The sequence below is a fragment of the Vipera ursinii genome (assembly GCF_947247035.1).
Source record: "Vipera ursinii genome assembly, chromosome: 2".
NCBI lineage: Eukaryota > Metazoa > Chordata > Lepidosauria > Squamata > Viperidae > Vipera > Vipera ursinii.
Window position 1 is genome coordinate 110,954,348 of NC_139513.1, and position 18,895 is coordinate 110,973,242.

An 18,895-nucleotide genomic window follows, 5' to 3' on the forward strand; every position below is an offset into this window, starting at 1 on the left:
GACCACAATTGAGCTCCAAATTTATAATTGCTAAGTGAGATGTTCGTTAAGTGAGTTTTGCCCATTTTATGACCTTTCTTGCCACAGCTGATACATGAATCATTGCAGGTGTTAACTTAGTAACACAGTTGTTAAGTAAAATCAGGCTTCCCCATTGACTTTGTTGGTCGAAAGGCCACAAAAACTCATCACATGACCCTGGGATACTGCAACCGTCATAAATATGAGCCAAGCATCCAAATTTGGATCATGTGACCATGGGAATGCTGCAATAGTCATTAAGAAAGAAAAACGGTCATGTCACTTTTTTCAGTGCCATTGTAACTTAGAACAGTGACTAAATTAGCTGTTGTAAGTTGAGGACTACCTTTAGTTGCAATTAAAGCTTCTAGTTTCAAAAGTTCAAAAATGCTTCTGAAGTGAGGAAAGAATCCAGAACCCAGCCCATTCTCACCGTGGTAGAAATTCAACTTTTCATTGGCAGCAAAAAAATCAAGAGGAGCCTGGTAGTATCTTTTCCAACTAACATTTGCTATTATAGAGATAGCCAGGGCTTTTTTTTCTCATAGAACGCTCAGAACGGAGTTCCGGCACCTTTTTTGGATGGAACCCTGTAGGGTAGGCAAGGTGGGTTGTATGACATGTGTGAGTTCCGGCACCTTTTTCTTTTACAAAAAAAGCACTGGTGATAGCAATCGCACTTAGACTTATATACCGCTTCACAGTGCTGTACAGCCCTCTCTAAGCTGTTTACAGAGTCAGCCTATTGCCCCCCAACAATCTGGGTCCTCATTTTACCAATCTTGGAAGGATGGAAGGCTGAGTCAACCTTGAGCTGGTGAGAATCGAACTGTCAAACTGTTGGCAGTCAGCAGCTGGCAGAATTACTTTGCAACACTGCGTTCTAACCACTGCGCCACCAAGGCTATTATAAGATGGGAGTTTTCACAAGGCACAGTTCACTTCATCAGACAGAGAGATTAGACTTAGGTAGGATTTAAAAGAGGGAGAGGAAGCTTTGTAGATGCAGATTACATGTGAGACAGATTACCAATACCTTATCAGTTAACAATTGTTATACATTAAAAACTCGTTGTGAAATCTTTTGATGTATGTGAATTCAACAACCTTTTGCTCAACGATGGAGTTAAAGTCCCATTTTCCCCAAACAGTCACTTGAGATCTGCTGTGGAGTATCCTGAGAGGATGAAGTGCTTTGATTATTGCTTTGTCCTTGATCTGAGTTCTGATATCAAACTTGTGTCCATTAATTCTAGTGCACAACGCTTGTCTCATTTGTCCTGCATAAAATCCAGTCAGGCATTGTTAGCATATATCATGTTACCTATTATCATTTGGTGCACTTGTTGGGGCCTCTGATGGTGCTGTTGGTGTAGATTTAAGTAAACATAAAGTTAAGTAAACAGTAAACATCTGAGTTTGTTGCAGGGTCTGATTCCCACATTAATGACATTGTCTTGTTTCTCATTGTTTGTGAGAATCTGCTTCAAATTGGGTGGCTGTCTGTATGCAAATTTAGGCATGCCACCCAATGCCTTAGAAAGCATGGCGTCATTGTCTAAGATTGGCTGTGGCATATTAATAAAGGATTTGAGTGGTTTAAGTTTTTTTTATTTTTATTTTATTTTTATTTTAATTCCATTTGTATCCCACCCTTCTCTGAAGACTGAGGGCGGCTTACAAACTTAGCAGCAGCCTTCATTCTATGTATATGCCTGCTTATTGGGGCTTTCACACACACACCAAGCGGCATTATTACAAAGTCAGCTTAATTGCCCCCAACAATCTGGGTCCTCATTTTACCTACCTAGGAAGGATGGAAGGCTGAGTCAACCTTGAGCCTGGTGGGATGCGAACCTGCACTAATTGCAGGCAGCTGGTGTTACTTAAGGAGGCATTAGCCCACTGCTCCACCAAGGCTCAATACAATAAGTTGTGGGATTTGTGTGTGTGTGTGTGTGTGTGTGTGTGTGGCTCAATACAATAAGTTGTGGGCTAACACAGCTCTCCTCCTCCACTGGCTGCAATGGAAGCTTCTCTCTTAAAGTAAATAGCAGACTCAGAAAAGAGCCATTTTTATTGGGATCACCCAAGATGAAGAGGAAGAGCTATGTTCTTCTTTGTGGAATACTAAATGAGTGGTTTTACTGTTAGCCATCATCTAGCTGGCTAGGTAAGGACAGGACACAGACTGACTCAAACAGAAACGCAGAAATGAGTAAAAAAAAATCTCAGGATTGAATTAAAGTAAAATAATTACCCATCAACACCTTTTGATTTGACTCCTAAGAAGGATAGTTAAAATGACAAAGGGATGACTTTCATGACCGTTTGGCTGACCATTTATGAGTAGCCTTAGTGGTGGGGGGCTAATCTCCAATCACCAATGTTAGCACTGAACTAGGATGGCGGTTATTAACTTAATTAGCGTGGAGTGCAATAAAGGTGTGATCTTGTATGTGAACCAACTGATGGCTTCTGAGGGGTGGCATGCAAAATAAAGCGGGAAAGACTCATTAAGCAGCCTATATGCAGTCATACCTGAGAGCTATTGAAAAATGCCAAAAAATGTGGATTGCTTCCTTATTCTTCTCTGCCTGACCACCTTCTCTTCGCTTTCAATAGATTATAAAACAAAAGAAATTATAGATGCAGTTCGCAGTTACTTGCACTGTGTCTTGGAATGACCATCAACATCATCATCATCATCCTTCCATCTAAGATACCAGCTTTCCAAAGGGTTAATTAATTCAAAAATAAGAGAATAAGCGCTCTTTAAAATCACCATTGTAATTCCTGGGATTGGGAATTTTACACTGGAAAGTTGATACTTATAGGCCAGTTAGACCGTTGATCTGAGGAGGCTTCTGAAATGATTTTGGTTTGTCTGCATTTCAGGATCTTTCTTACAGATTTGTTGGTGGGAGGGGCCCTTCGCAGAGGGAGGGGGATCCTGGTGAACAGCCTTAAAGGATGCCCAATACCTCTCCTCCTTTCATTCTCTTCAGGAATCAGTTCCTCAATGTACTTGGCGGCAGTCAGGAACGCACTTTAAACTCCTTGAAAGACATCTCAATTAGCATCTTCTGGGCACACTGTGTCATGATTAAAAAACAAAAAACAAAAACACAAGGATGAAGCATGGCCCTAAATTCTAGAAGAAACTTTTCTTAACTGCTTTCCTGATGGACTTTACTTGCACTCTAGACTTTCGACTGGGGATTATGGGAATTGAAGTCCAATCCACATGAAGGGCTTTAACTTGGGGAAAACCGCTCAAGCCTTCAGACACGGAAATGAAGGGTGGGGGAGGGGCGGAGTTCTTTTTTCTTTCTTTCTGATTTCTCACGAACACACACACACACAAAACCCCACTCTGCTATGTCCGCTTTAAGATTCCACTCCGATTTTCTAAGTTTTACTGAAAGTTAAGAGACGGGCGAGCTTCGCTCAGCTTGGCGACTTTTCGTTTCGCTTTTCCAGGCAGTATGGGTTCCGGTTTTCCATCCGTCCGTCCATCTCTCTCTCTCTCTCTCTCTCTTCTCGTAACAAGATTAGCAGGCTGCAGTATCCTAACTATGGCGATACGGCCCCAGCGCGGATCACAGTATTGTTACTTAATAAGTAAAGGGGGAGAGATACTAATCTAGCAGACTGGGGCTTTTGAAGCTATCAGGGCCGGGGCCAGCAGCTCCTTTCCGAGCCCCCTCGGGGGCGGGGGGGGGGAAAGTGGGGGTCTTTTTTTCCATCAACCGAAACGTTCCGAGGGGCCCTTGAGCTTCGCCTCTCCAGCCGGCAGATGAAGGGGCGTGGCCTTCCCTTCGCACCTGAAGGGGCGTGGCGGAAGCCTTGGGTATCGCCCGCCAGCCAGCCGGCCGGACCGCGGATGATCCGCCAAGGCGGGCATGGCCCGTAATTGCTACGGCCGCTGCGCGATCTTCCTGGCGATCGCGCTGATCCTGGACGTGGCCGGAGTGGCTTTGCTGTTGGCGGGCGGCGTGGGGAGACCTTCTGTGGACGGGCGCTCCTTTCAAGACTTCTTAATGCTGACCGGAGGGCTCCTGCTCTTCCTGTCGCTGCTCTGCTGGCTCTTCTGGTATTCGGGAAACCTGCGCGGGGTGCCGGTGGAAGAACTGCCTCTCGGGACGGCGGCCAGGTCTCCCGAGCCCCGCCGCCACCCCAGCTTCCTGCGCTTGGCAGCCAAGCTTTCCGAGCGCCTCTCCCAGCGTCGCCGGCCAACGCCTGCGCCCTCCTTGTTCTCTGCCTGTGGCGCCCCGAAACCTGCAGCTTCGCTCCGTCCCGACGGGCCCCTGGAACTCGGCCGCCTCCGCACTGGGATGCCGGTAAACGCTGGGACGACGGAGGAGCGGCTGGTGTGAAGCATCGCCTTTGGAGCTGGGAACAGAAACCAGGTAACCCCCGCGTGTCTTCTTTCCCCCTGGCTGCCTGGAGAGGCGCGGTTAATTTAGCCGGGCCCGTGCTTCAAAGCTCAAGTAGACTTCAGTCTTGCTTTTCTCGACAGTGCCACGTCTCCCGCCAACTTTCAAATCATCTTGGGATGACATGATGCACCTTCAGTCCCTTTGTTGGTCGCCTTTTTCCCCCCCACTCCCAGATCAGCTCAGTTGAGCAGTTTGGCGCTTCTAGTTTCAACTTCAGAGAACTCGGAACAACACTCTAGGCGTCAAGAGCAAGGACAGGTTTTTTCCCCCTCTCCTTGGATGAATACTGCTTTCTCCTGTTCTCTTTTAAAATTATTACAAGGATACAGGAGGTGAAAGGCCACTGGAGGGGAGAGAGAAGAGGATGAGTTAAACAGGCTACAAGATAACAAAAGAAAACTGTCATATGTGTATATTATGGCTTGTTTGCTTTTGATCCAGGGTATTTTGCAACTTGCCATAACATGAACATGTCCCTACAATCTCTCTCTCTCTCTCTTTTTCTTAATGATGGTATATCTCATCCCAAATTCCCACCAAAAGCAGCCTCAAGACAGCTGCATCTGATCAGATTGGCTTCACCCACTATTATGTCCCGGGGAAGTCTGATGATTATTAATGAGTGAAATCAAGCTAGCATCTGCTAGCCAGGTTAATGCAGGCGAGCCCCCCTTCCCACCCCAAGCTGGCCTCTGCTTTGGGCAGTGGGAGAGAAATTGGTTCTTTCAGATCACATTCTTCCCTGTATCTTCCCAATCTCCAAGTGTTTCCAGCTCAGAGTCCTAAAACAGCTGTCCAGCAGCAGTAGCAGAGTGCATGCTTAAGTGGGAGGGCAGAAGCACTGGTGGGATTCAAATATGTGGACAACCAGTTCTCTGTGTGGATGTCGCTTCCAGATGTCCATTCTGGGCCTGGGCAACAAAAAAAAAATAGCTACTGTTTCTGCCGAAGTGGTGCGAACTGGCTGAATCCCACCACTGGGTAGAAGACTGTTCTCTGCTGCTCCACCAGTTAATTTCCCCTGTGCCTCTCTGTCAGGCTGCTTTTGAACCCAGATTTCATATTACCACCACCACCACCACCAAAAAAGCCCCTACAATATTTATTCCATATGCACAGGTACAAAATACGTGTGCAAAACAAATGGCTAATCTCATCATCTAGCCATCTATCAAAACTTGACTCTGCCCCATCCCTAATTAAAGAGAGTGATTACTGGATGTTTTCACGCTGGTTGGTGATGTTAGTGGGAGGGAAAGAAAACAGTGAAATTCACCAATTGACTTGAACGTATAAGGACTGCACCATTTGAATTTGAATTTTGAATTTTATTGAATATATATACCGCCCTTTCCCGTAGGACTCAGGGCGGTTTACAGGGTAAAAACAACAATACAAAAATTAAAAACAATTAAAAAGATTAAATTAAATCCCTGAAGAAATTAAAAAAACAGTTAAAACTCTCAGCCTGGGCCGGACAGCTCAAAGAGCCAGGTCTTCAGGTCCCGGTGAAATGAACAAAGGTGGGGGGCAGTCCTGAGCTCCACGGGCAGCTGGTTCCAGAGGGCAGGCGCACCCACAGAGAAGGCCCTCCCCCTGGGTGTTATCCGCTGGCAATCTTTTACCGGTGGCACCCTGAGAAGGCCCTCCCTGTGGGAGCGCACAGGACGAAGGGAACTTGATGCCGGCAGCAGGTGTTCCCTCAGATATCCTGGACCCAAGCCATTTAGGGCTTTATAGGTCATAACTGGAAGCCAATGCAGCTCACGGAGTAGAGGTGTTACATGGTAGTATTGGGGAACCCCCATCACAACTCGCGCGGCCGCATTCTGCACCAGCTGAAGCCTCCGAGTGGTCCTCAAGGGCAGCCCCATGTAGAGAGCGTTGCAGTAGTCTAAACGGGAGGTCACGAGTGCATGAGTGACTGTGCGTAGGGCATCTCGGTCCAGTATTTGCCAGTATTGTGCCTATGGAAGGAAGAGGGTTTGCTAGTGTGTTGGTAAAAACTTGTGCTGATTCAGGAATGGTGAACATTCTTCAGCTGGGCCATGAAGAAGAATCAGTGGTGTGATGTACAAACCCAATATTCAGTACAAGGATCATACACACACAGCCTTAACAGAGTTCCTGTTCTGCAGTGATTCTTTAAGATATAATACTTCCGAGATCAAAAAGTAGTATCCTCCCAGGTGGTCTTTGGTCTATTCAAAAGGTTCGTGATGTTTGACACAACAGGAATCTTAAATATCTTCTGGAATTACTTCTGGAGACTCTTGTTTTCAGAAGTTGTGGTTGCTCCAACACTTGGACTGGAAGACCAGTTATTCTGTTACTCTGTTATCAGTTGCTTTGCACTTTACATTGATGTATATATATATATGTGTGTGTGTGTGTGTGTGTGTGTGTGTGTGTGTGTATGGATCTTTGGTCATTCGGTTTTTTTCCCCACGTAGAATTGAAGGTGTAGGAGCAACGTTTCGACGGAATCCCATCCGTCATCCTCAGGCTGGTGGCTTCAGCTTCCTTCTTCTGAGAGAAGCATGTGGTATATATATATGCTTCTCCCAGAAGAAGGAAGCTGAAGCCACCAGCCTGAGGGATTCCATCGAAACATTGTTCCTACACCTTCAATTCTACACGGGAAAAAAACCCGAATGACCAAAGATCCACATACAAACACCCATATAAACCCAATGGACTTGAAATAATGGATGGGATTGAAAATAGGCAATGTAAGCAGAAAGTGGCTCTGCTTAAAAGAATGTGGTCTCTCTGCTATAATAGGCAATGTTCCATGGTCTGCTGATTATATCTTGTTCCCGCTAGTCCGTGTTTTGTCTGGCATTGTACATTTTGCCCACAAGTACCATTGGCACTGCTCCCAAGGAAGGATCAGCTTCTGAGAAGTGACTGCATCTCTCATCCTGCTTTCTGTTTCTGTTGCCTCTGGGAAGAAAAGAGCAAAGCTAAGCTCTTTTTGATGTGTGTTGCAAATTGAGGCCTGTTTTCGTGTCCCTAAACAACAACGCTGAGCATTGCCTGTTCCCAAGTTGCATGCTGATTGGCATGATACAAGTCACACTTGTTAATCAGGTGTTCCCTGTAAGCAGCTGTCCTGTTAATAGCCTTTAGCTTTCCAGAGCGGTCAGTCTTACTAGGCAGACAAGACAGGAAATATGGCCAGATAATTTAATTCTACATTATTGTAAAACTATGTTAACAGAATTTTGCAAGTTTGAACATACAGTTCTCCCACTGTCACCTTTACAGCCAAAGAACCTAGGAAGGGTCTTTCTTGATCCTGGTGGTTCACCCACTATGCAACTGTGGGTTGTGCTGCCTCTTATTTGACCATTCCTTAGGCAACATCTCTTTATCCCGTCTCCCAAGGTCATTTCCACATACCTTTACAGGAAATACTTTTTAGCTTCAAAAATGTGAGTAGTCCTGGGATCAAATGAAGACAATCTTGCACCTGAACTAAAATGATTTATACAAATCCATTTTGAATCTAACCCATTGTTTATGGATAATTCTGGCCTTCTGGGGAAGATTGGTGGACTGAAGACCACCACAGAATGAAGAGGCTCTATTTTAAATCACATTGAATCTGTAGAATGCAGTTCTTTTATAACAGTGTTTGGGCTCTTCTGAAGGGGGAAATCCTGGGTTCAGAGAATGCAGACATCCCTAATCAATCATCTTTAGTGAACGTTTGAAGTAGGACACCCTATTCACCTTTCTTTCTTTTCTTTGTTATATTTGTTCTTTGGACAGTGATGAAATGAAATAAAAAGTTTAAGCCTGCATGAATAGTGTCTGTGTAACATGTACACATACGCAGAGAGATAATGTTGGGTTGTTAGGTTCCACCCCAGAGATAGAGCATAAGGTGTTTTGTAGGAGAGGCTGCTTAGTTACTGGAGTTTGCTGTATCCAATCTTGGATAACTTTCTCCTCTCCCCCCCCCCCCATCCCTTGCTCCAAGAAAATTAAGGGAGTTTCAGTGAAGTTTCACCGAAAGTGAAGGGATATATTCCCTTTTCTGTGTACTTTATACATGAAGGCAAATATATGTGTCCCAAGATAATGTTGCAAGAGCCAACCTGGCTTCTGTCAGAGATAAGTTCCCCAAGGATGGGTCCAGCATGGATCCAAAAGCTTGGAAGAGTAAACCTCTGGTCCTGGTGACTGTCCCAAATTGGATTTTTATACATTCTTTCTGATTTTAGAATTAGCAGCTAGAACCAAAGTAGCTACTAACTACACTGTTCCCACAGCATTATTCAAGAATCAAGCTAAGCAAGACCATTGCATTTAGCACCTTACAGACAATTTAATTTATTCAATTTAGATACCGCCTGATTCTAAACTGTTTCTGGGTAATATACAGTAAAAGCCAAACAGAAGGGAAAATTCAATGCAAAAATTATATTTTTAGAAAAGAAGTAAGGAATAAAGAACAAAATCTGGCTAAAAATATCCACACCCTCAAACAGATCCATCAGGGCCCTCAACTACTACCCTAATCCAAGGCCTGGGACAACTCCCGGGTCTTTAAGGCTTTTTGGAATGCCATCAAGGTGGGAGCCACACAGATTTCATGGAGAACCTCATTCCAGAGGCCAGTATTATGACAGAGAAGGCACATTTCTTTGGCACTTCACCAAGACCTGCCCAATCAGAGTCCAACTTGCAGCAGATCTGAATGGTTTTATCTACCAGATAACATGAATTTTGCTTGCAGCAGCCCTGTAGATTATCCTGGGGCTCCTCCCTACCCAGCTGAGACCAGGTCACCAAATATAGCTGCTTGGTAGCTATTGGCAGTTATGATGCAGCTGGAGAAATATTGCCATCCTTATTGCCATGAGATAATCCCTGACATGGGCTCTCACCCATGTTTAATCAGACTTGCTTTGAATTGTCCTCTAGTCTAGTGGCACTCCACATCTCTCTTCTGGTGTTTCTTGGAGCTCCTTCTAAGCCAATGTGCACATGGAAATGGGATGTAGGAGCAATATCTTACAAGGGCTCACCCATCTGCCCATTCCAGACAGAGGCTAAAGCCTAAACCAAGCCACCCACCAACTCCTTAAGAAAAACTCCAAACTCTTTCTGAAGCCTCATTCGGTCCATCAATTGACTAAGGTGGGCCAGTCAAATGAGCCCTATTAATACTGTATGCAGGGAGGGGTGAATCAGAGAGTGATTTCTCCATGGAACCAGACTGATGTTTATGATGTAAGTTGTGTGTATTAAATTTTTCTTTTTCATTTTGTCCATGCTCTAAGAAAGAGAGAATCTTTGCTTTCTACTTAGAGGAAAATTACTGAATAGTCCAGCCTGCCTTGACATTTGACAGATGAGTTGAACTACTACTTCCACTATCCCAGTAGGCTTAGAATACTCTTTGTTGATGTAACCTTCCTCTTTTTTGTTTACCTATAGTTTCTCAACAGGCTGCTTTGAAACACTGTCACTCAGTGTCACCAGATAAAGGATGAATTCAGTTCTTTACCGAAAGTCTTGAGAATGGGGCATGTGCTTTTTTGCAATAACAATCCACATTTCCCCTCCTTTTGCTCCAAAACCACAAAGGTCAAGGGGGGAACTGCAAGTCATACTTCTGTTAGCATGTAGACAAATGTTTCAAGCCAGCCAGGGGCGGACAATAATTGGTTGAGCTGCTGGTGCATCAATATCTGCTTTGTAATTCAGCTTAGTTGGGTCATTCTCCCCTAAGCACCAGAATCAGAATTCTACAAAGAGGTATCCTGTATTACCTGTATTTTTAGAGTACCAGAATCATATTACAGTATATTAGACAAGAGGAATTATGCACATTATAATATTATTATTTTTTATTTTTACTTTTATTTCATTTATATCCTGCCCTTCTCCGAAGACTCAGGGCGGCTTACAAGCTTAGCATATATTATTATAATTATTATATTATTATTATTATAATATACAGGTAGTTCTCAACTTACAACAGTTTGCTTAGTGACCATTTAAAGTTACAACAACACTGAACAAAGTGACTTATTATCTTTTTTCACGTTTATGACCGTTGCAGTATTCCAGGGTCATGTGATCCCCTTTTTCAACTTCAGACAAGCAAAGTCAATAGGAAACCAGATTCACTTAACAACCGTGTTACTAATTTAACAACTGCAGTGATTCACTAAACAAATTTGGCAAGAAAAGTCATAAAGTGGAGTAAAACTCACTGAATAAATTTCTCACTTAGCAACATACAATTTGGGCTCAGTTGTGGCCATAAGTTGAGAACTACTTGTATTTAATATTAATTACACACACATACACACATATACAGGGACGCGGTGGCTCAGTGGGTTGGGACGCTGAGCTTGTCGATCAGAAGGTCGGCAGTTTGGCAGGTCGAATCCCGAGTGCCACGTAACAGAGTGAGCGCCTGTTACTCATCCCAGCTTCTGCCAACCTAGCAGTTCGAAAGCATGTAAAAATGCAAGTAGAAAAATAGGGACCACTACGGTGGGAAGGTAACAGCATTCCGCGTGCCTTTGGCGTCTAGTCATGCTGGCCACATGACCACGGAGACATCCTCGGACAAGCGCTGGCTCTTCGGCTTTGAAACGGAGATGAGCACCGGCCCCTAGAGTTGGAAATGACTAGCACACATGTGCGGGGAACCTTTACCTTTTTACACACATACACACACACACACACACACACACTCAGTATGGAGTTGTCCTAGAATGCATGGCTGTAAACATTTTCCCACAGATCCCCTTTTATGTTGATCTGCTACCAAGATCGGCATAAAAGTCACCCCACTGATGTTCCATGCTAATTTTCCCCATTTGCTTCACTACCACCCTGTTACTGGTTGCAATTCCATTAGAGAATAAAAGCACTTAGACTTCGTGGGACTGTTCTCTCTTGAGTATCAAACAAACCTTTTTTCCCCTTATTTTGTGGCAAAAAGCTTTTTGCTTCCATGCACTGTTCCCCAGAGGTTCTGTAAACAGTAATAAAAGACTCCTTGTGTCTAGACATCATGGCAACACATCCATAGATATAAGGTTGCTATCAAAATTATATGAATTTTCTCTTGGTCTATATTGTCACTCCAAACTTTTTTCTCTGGTTTTTTTCCTGTCTAAAAATGAAAGTGATGATGAAGATTTTAGATTTGTACCCCACTTTTTCTCCCAGAATTCAAGGTAGATTCCATACTCAGTCTATTGTATCTGTAGAATCTTAAACCTGTGAGGTAGGCCTCACTGACAAAAAAATGGCAGAGATTTGCTATGACTGAAGGTCTTCTGAGTTCCAGTCTCACATTTTAACCATTGGGCATCATGATAGGAACCCATTGTTATCTCACTTGCTTATGCTTCATTTTATTCACACACACACGCACACACGCACACACATGGCCTTTATGACGATTTGGCTCAGTTCAAATTGAATTTCACCACTGTAAGATGTAGTTTGCTTCTAAAGGAAAAGATAAAACTGTTTGCCAAGCTGTTTTTCTTCTCTGTCTTTCTAGCATTCAAAGTGTTGAGAAGCACCAACAAAACAATGTGCAGATGTAAAAGAATGAGATAATACGTCTTGTTTGGTATTACTGTATCTGAATTCTCTGCAGGAGGTAGAGATTTCCATCTTTGTAAATTATTCTTCAAGAAAGGGGTGTTCTTGTTCATTACAGAATCATATTTATCATCAGAAATGGCCAAAAACATTTTGCTGCCTGAGGCAAAAATCAGCATTCCAATGTATCTGGAGTAGTGAATTCAACTGGATTGAGAACTGAATGTTACTCTAAGGCACCTCAAGGGAAGAGGCTACTTTAGCAGTGCAGGAAACCTAGCACAAACAGCTCAATCCAACAAAGGAGAATTATTATTAGTATTTGGGGGGAAGAAGAGATGTAACATAAATGGATCGATGGATGGATGGATATGTGTGTGTGTGTGTATGTGTGTGTGTGTGTATGTATTTATATACATACATATACATACATACATATACACATCTCTGCCTTTTTGCCACCTATCTAAGAAATATTGGGAAAGTTTTGTCTTGGAGCTGAGAGCAGGATTTAAATATGAAAGCAGTTAGTGAACTCCCTTTTGTGTGAGAAAGGTACACAGAAACTGATAAACCTTTTGCTAGGCTGATTATACAGTGAATTAAACTGGTCAACTTAATTGAAGTTTTTGAGTTTTAAACTGCTCAGGTGAAGTAATATCTGAACTTGTTTTGTGTCTGTTTTTGTGCTATTTTACAACTAATATCAAGTCTGAAAATCACACAGAATGGGCTTGGGGGAGAAATAGTGAAAACAAGTTGTTTTTACCTCTTTGACGCAAATGTCAACAGATGGTGTAAATATTTGGGGTTGTCTGTCTAGAATCTATTACCCATCTGCTTATTTGTTGGGGTGGGTTAAAGTTCTCCAGTATGTATCAAGGAACTTAAGCAGTTTACACCAACTCCAAACACACATCACTTGAGCCAGGCTGGAAAGCAAAAATAACAAGCTGATCCTTGGAGTTCTCCTCAGACTGTTTACTACAGCAACAGTGGAGAAGGCATTCATGGTCTGCTCTGCACATCCTGTTGGCCTTATCTTGTACTTAAAATTATAGTAAAGGTAAAGTAAAGGTTCCCCGCACATGTGTGCTAGTCGTTTCCAACCCTAGGGGCCGGTGCTCATCTCCGTTTCAAAGCCGAAGAGCCAGCGCTTGTCCGAGGACGTCTCCGTGGTCATGTGGCCGGCATGACTAGACACCAAAGGTGCACGGAATGCTGTTACCTTCCCACCGTAGTGGTCCCTATTTTTCTACTTGCATTTTTAAGTGCTTTCAAACTGCTAGGTTGGCAGAAGCTGGGATGAGTAACAGGCGCTCACTCTGTTACGTGGCACTTGGGATTCGACCCGCCAAACTGCCGACCTTCTGATCGACAAGCTCAGCGTCCTAACCATCTGAGCCACCGCGTCCCTTAAAATTATAGTATGTGGCCTCTAAGGCCATGAATTTACCAGACCTTGATTCAAATTAATCCTCAGATTTCTGATGTTTATTTATATTATAAATTCTAAATGCTGACATGACAATAATGCTTTACTTTCCCTCCTACTGTAGGTCTGCTCTTCTATTTATGCTCCACATTGCCCTTTATTGATGGAGCTTCCTACTGTGCCTGCGCTACTGGACAAGCTTGATTCTTGGTGTGTTGGACTTCTACTCAGCTTCACCAGAGATTATTCCAGCAAATTCTAACCGTGTCACCTCTTTGGGTACAGTTCACACAGGTGCAGCTTTGGACAGCATGAAGAATTGTTTGACCAATGGAGTCTGTGGTCTTAGGCTTTTGAACGATTTATAATGCTGAATTTTCAGGAAGGATTTAATTACCACGGCTTTTTCTTTGTAATACATTCATTTTCTATAACAATGTCTGGTATTATTTTTTTGCCCCTAAGGACTTGTGGCTGAACTGCAGCTGTGAAACTATGCAAACAAACTGGCCTTGAAGTTCTTTCTCAAGAAATTGGGATATGGCTAGTTGGTGCAAATGTACTTATTTACAAGAAAAATGAAGACTGGGTAGAGTTTTTTTTAATAAATAAATAAATAAATAATAAAATAACTATTTTTTTAAAGAAAGTGTATTGTGATTACTTGCAAGGGTGTATTTGGGTTACAGTGGAGTAATTTTAGTACTGTAGTCTTTTGTGCCAATGTTAAAACTGCAAATCACAGCAGGTTGTCTTATTATTAATATTAATAATTTCTAATCTGAACAATGATTGGAATTCTCTAGCTGTTTAAACAATTATTAAAACAATAAGAAAGAGAAGTAATAAAATATATTAATAAGTTTTATTTTATTTACTATCCTCTTTATTAGTGTTACTATTCCAGATGTAACCTGGGAAATATAGCAATACTTTAAAAACAAATCTATAAAATGCTTAGGAGAAGATGCTCACTCTTTCTAGGCCTGGCCCTAGGAGAACCTCACAGGCAGTCAAGTGAAGCAGCAGTTATCCTTGTTTTCTCAAAAAAATAAAATAAAATCCCATCCCAGTACTGGTTTTTTTCACCTTCACGACAAATAACTTGCTACCAAGCTAATTTTTATCAGAAAAGACAATGAGGAAATCAAAGATTAAACACCCTTTCTGAACTATCTCGGACAAGGATCAGAAAGAGACGGCCGGCTTGGGTTTAATGATTTATTCGCTTCAGCTCCGGACGAGCTGACAAGCGGTAAAACATGCCTTTATATAGTAAACTGTAAACGTCAACAGAAAATCAGGAACTCGTATTCTCCCGCCGCGAGACCCGCGTCCAATGGCCAGCTGGCAGCTTTGACAGCTCCCTGGTGATGGCACATGCGCAGCTTGGCCGGGGAGAATCCGTCAGCTGGCTGGCGCACCAGCTGAGTAGCGCGTGCATCCTCGGCCGGCATTCTGACAGCTCGTGGCTGTCAGTCTGTTGGGTAATGCGCCTGCGCGGCCTTCTGACAGCTGTCAACTGTCAAGTGCAGCCGCGAGGAGTTTCCCTGTTCTTCTGCGGCCGGGAGAATGTCAGTATGTAACACCCCTTTCCCCCCCCCTTGGATTGAACCTAACAAATAAGTTTAACCGCAACTGTTGTTCGTCGGCGTGCTTCCGGCCCAATCGAAGTCCGCGAGGTAGGCGGGAGGCCGTCTGGTCCTGTTAGAGCGGCGGAGGAGGGGGCCTTCTCCTACCGTGGAATTGTCCCCTGGGGAAGACGGGGGTGGGTTTTGCGAGTCCTGGGGTGTTTGTGGTTCGTCAGGATAATTGCTCCCAGATGGGACAGTATCTTTGGGTACTAGTCTTGGGGGAAGGTTGGTAAGTGACCTGGGACGGAGCTGATCTGTGTGCCTGCGGAGGGTGAGTCCTCTGCCAACATTTATGGTGTAGGATGTCCTGGATGGGGGTTTGTTGGCTTCTTCGGCCGCCGGTCTGTCAGGGTGCAGTCTGTCGAGCCTTGTCACCAGTCTGCGGCCCCAGCGGAGTTCAGCGGGGGATTTTCTGGTGGTGGAGCAGGGTGTTGAATGGTGAGCTAGGAGAAATCGGGCTAAACGGCAGTGCCAGTCCCCCATGACGATTCTTCGGAGGGCGTTTTTAGTGGTCCTCACCATGACCTCTGCAAGACCATTGGACGAAGGGTGGAAGGGGGCCATCGTGGCGTGCCTAATATAGTTGTTCGTCGTGAAGATCTGAAATTCACGGGAAGTAAATTGAGGCCCGTTGTCAGAAATTATTACGTCGGGGAGGCCGTGTGTTGTGAAAAAACCCCTTAGAGCCGGAATGGTGGCAGCCGTTGTTGTGCTAGAAACCGGGAGAACCTCCAACAACTTTGAGAAACTATCCACTATGATGAGGAAAACTTGTCCCTGGAAGGGGCCAGCGAAATCAATATGTATACGGGACCAGGGGTTCTGGGTTGTTTCCCATCTGTGAATTGGGGCTTGGGGCAGCACTGGTCTGGACTGCTGGCATAGGTAACAGCCGGCTACGTGTGCTTCGATATCCCTATCGATTGACGGCCACCAAACATAGCTACGTGCCAGGGCTTTCATTTTTATGATGCCCGGGTGTCCATCGTGCAAGGTTTGAAGGACTTTGGGTCTGTGACCCGGTGGCACTATCACCCTGCAGCCCCAGAGTAAACAGCCTAAGTGCGAGGTCAGCTCGTGTCGCTTTGCAAAATATGGCTGGAAGTTGGGGCCAGGGCTAACGGACTGCCAGCCTGAGGATACCCAAGCTAGGATTCTGCTGAGAGTCGGGTCTCTGCCGGTGGCAGCAGCGATCTCTTTCGCTGTCAATGGGCACTCCGAGAGCTCTTGAATGGCCAAGATGTGACCCACTGGTGCGGGGTCAGGGTCCACTTGGGGCAGGGGAAGCCTGCTAAGGCCGTCAGCGTGGCACATTTCTTTGCCTGGTTTGTGGATTAATTGGTAGGAGTATGCCGAGAGGAAAGTTGTCCACCGCAGCATTCGAGGGGATAAAATTTGGGGAGTTTGACGGTCCCAAGTGACTAATCCAAGTAGGGTCTTGTGATCAGTGAATATGGTAAAGGGCCTGCCGTAGAGATAATCATGGAATTTTTTTCTTCCCGCTACGATGGCCAGTGCCTCCTTGTCGATCTGGGCGTAGTTTCGCTCAGCCTTAGAGAGAGTCCTAGAATAATATGCGATGGGCACCTGTGTCCCGTCCCTTAAGAGGTGGCTTAGGACTGCTCCGATCCCGTAGGGGGATGCGTCACATGCTGTGGATAGGGGTTTGTCCTCCTTGTAATGAGAAATGGTGGTGTTTCTTGACAGCAACTGTTTAAGTTTTTTGAAACTGTCATCGTGGACTGATGTCCACTGCCACGCTGCCCCTTTGTCTAGTAGTCTATGGAGGGGTTCAGCTATCGTTGCCTTCCCTGGTAGGAAGGCATGATAGAAATTTAAGAGCCCCAGGAATGCCTGGAGCTCTGACTTGTTCTTAGGGGTAGGGGCCGCCTTGATTGCTAGGATTTTAGAATTTGTGGGGTGGATCCCTTTGGAGTCTATCCTATAGCCCAAGAACTCGGTGGAGGGGACCCCGATGGAACATTTTTCTCATTTTAGTTTTAGTCCTGCTCTGCGGAATCTAGTTAGAACTTCGTGCAGCCTGGCTGCTAATACACTTTCGGAATCCCCTGCGATGAGGACGTCATCGAAGTAGGGGCAGACCCCAGGGATTCTCTTCAATGTTCTTTCCATGACCTCCTGGAAGATGCCAGGAGCCACAGAGATTCTGAATTGGAGGCGGGTTACCCTGAAAGCCCCTCAGTGGGTGACTATGGTTTGGGCGTCAGCTGTGTCTCTGCTGACAGGGAGCTGCAGGAACGCATGCGCTAGATCGAGTTTCGCAAAAATGGAGCCTGAACCAATTTCTGACAGGACATCCCTGACAGCGGGGACTGGGTAAGCGTGAGGGTTCAATGCGCAGTTGAGGGTGGCTTTATAATCCGCGCAGATCCTCACGTCACCATTTGGCTTGACCGGTGTGACTATGGGGGTCTCCCACATCCCACTGTCGGTGGGTTCTAGAACCCCTAGGGTGACTAAACAATATAATTATCTATCAATTTTTTGTGAAAGGGACCCTTCTGGCTTTGATTCTAATGGGCCCGACCTCAGGTTTGAGCTTCAGATCAATGGGGGGACCTGTGTATCTGCCTAACGTCCCGTCAAAAACGTCCGCAAAAATTTTGCAGACACCTTCCAGGGTCATGGACTGGACGCGGTTGGTCCCTTCTAGGCGGATGTCTAAAGCTTCGGACCAGTCCAGGCCGATGAGGCTGGTCCTGGGTTCCTTCGTTATTTGGGCTAGAAGGTTTCCTTGGAATTTTTTGAATTCTGTTTTTAGATTGGCTTGTCCCTTTAATGCTATGGGAGCGCCCTGGAAATCTGCTAATAGGATTTTGGAAGGTTGTAGGGGAATGCGGCACTTGCACCTAGAACTGATCTTTTGGAGAGTGTCCCATGATAGAATAGAGAAGGAGGACCCCGAGTCAACTTCCATCTCGCATGGGACCCCTTGGATTTTGACCCAGACCTTAACCTTGGCTCGTATGAGATGGGTGGCTGAGCTTTTGGGTTTGAAGAGGATGGACAGTATGGGTTTCTGGGGAGGGCGGGGAGATTTGGTCCTACCTGATGGGATTTCCTCAAGTTCGTGGAGGGTCTCCCAGTTTTGGCTGTGGCAGACGGAGCGGATGTGGCCTGTCTTCCCACAACCATGGCACTTTGCATTTCTGAACCTGCAAGTTGCTCTAGCGTGGCCCCCACCGCAGCTGGCGCACCTGGCCTTGGTGCCTGCAGGGATGGTTTTTTGGTTGGCGCCCCCAGGCCTGGTTGGTTTGCGGTTCCCTTTGCGGCCCACGGCCATTCGGTTGAATCGGGAGATGATTGCATCTACCCCGGAGTCGACCACCGGGGGTTCATGGTCTGCCTCCCAGGCTTGATGGACCGAGCTGCTGGGGTTGTCGCCGAACACCGAAGGGTCTTCGCGGTGGCTATCTTCGTATGCCATGATCTCTAGGGTGAGTTCTGCGAGGTCCATCGTGGGCTTCGCCACTAGTTTTTGCTGGAGCCGATCATTCAGGAGGCCGGCGATGATCTGGTCCCTAATGCGGTCCTCCAGGTCCGGGAACTGGCACCTGCGAGCAGCATGACGGACCCCTGCGATGAACGCGGAGGATGCCTCACCCAGTTGCTGTTGCCGGCGGGCGAATTGGAGCCGCCAGTACAGTTTTGACTGCCTAGGCATGAAGTGCTTACTGAGGCGGTCCGTCAGCTCCGTGTAGGGTATAGTGGCAACCGGGTCCGGGCTGCAAAGTCCCACGGCGATGCCGTAGATG

The 18,895-nt window shown here is 45.4% G+C and overlaps 1 protein-coding gene across 1 annotated transcript; it reads left to right on the forward strand.

The window, feature by feature from the left end:
* Positions 1–3,926: 3,926 nt before the first annotated feature.
* LOC310633711 (transmembrane protein 238-like) lies at positions 3,927–4,400 on the forward strand (the record flags this gene model as incomplete). Its single annotated transcript, XM_083351576.1, has 1 exon — positions 3,927–4,400. The coding sequence occupies one exon, from the start codon at positions 3,927–3,929 to the stop codon at positions 4,398–4,400; it is 474 nt and encodes a 157-aa protein (XP_083207702.1).
* Positions 4,401–18,895: the final 14,495 nt, after the last annotated feature.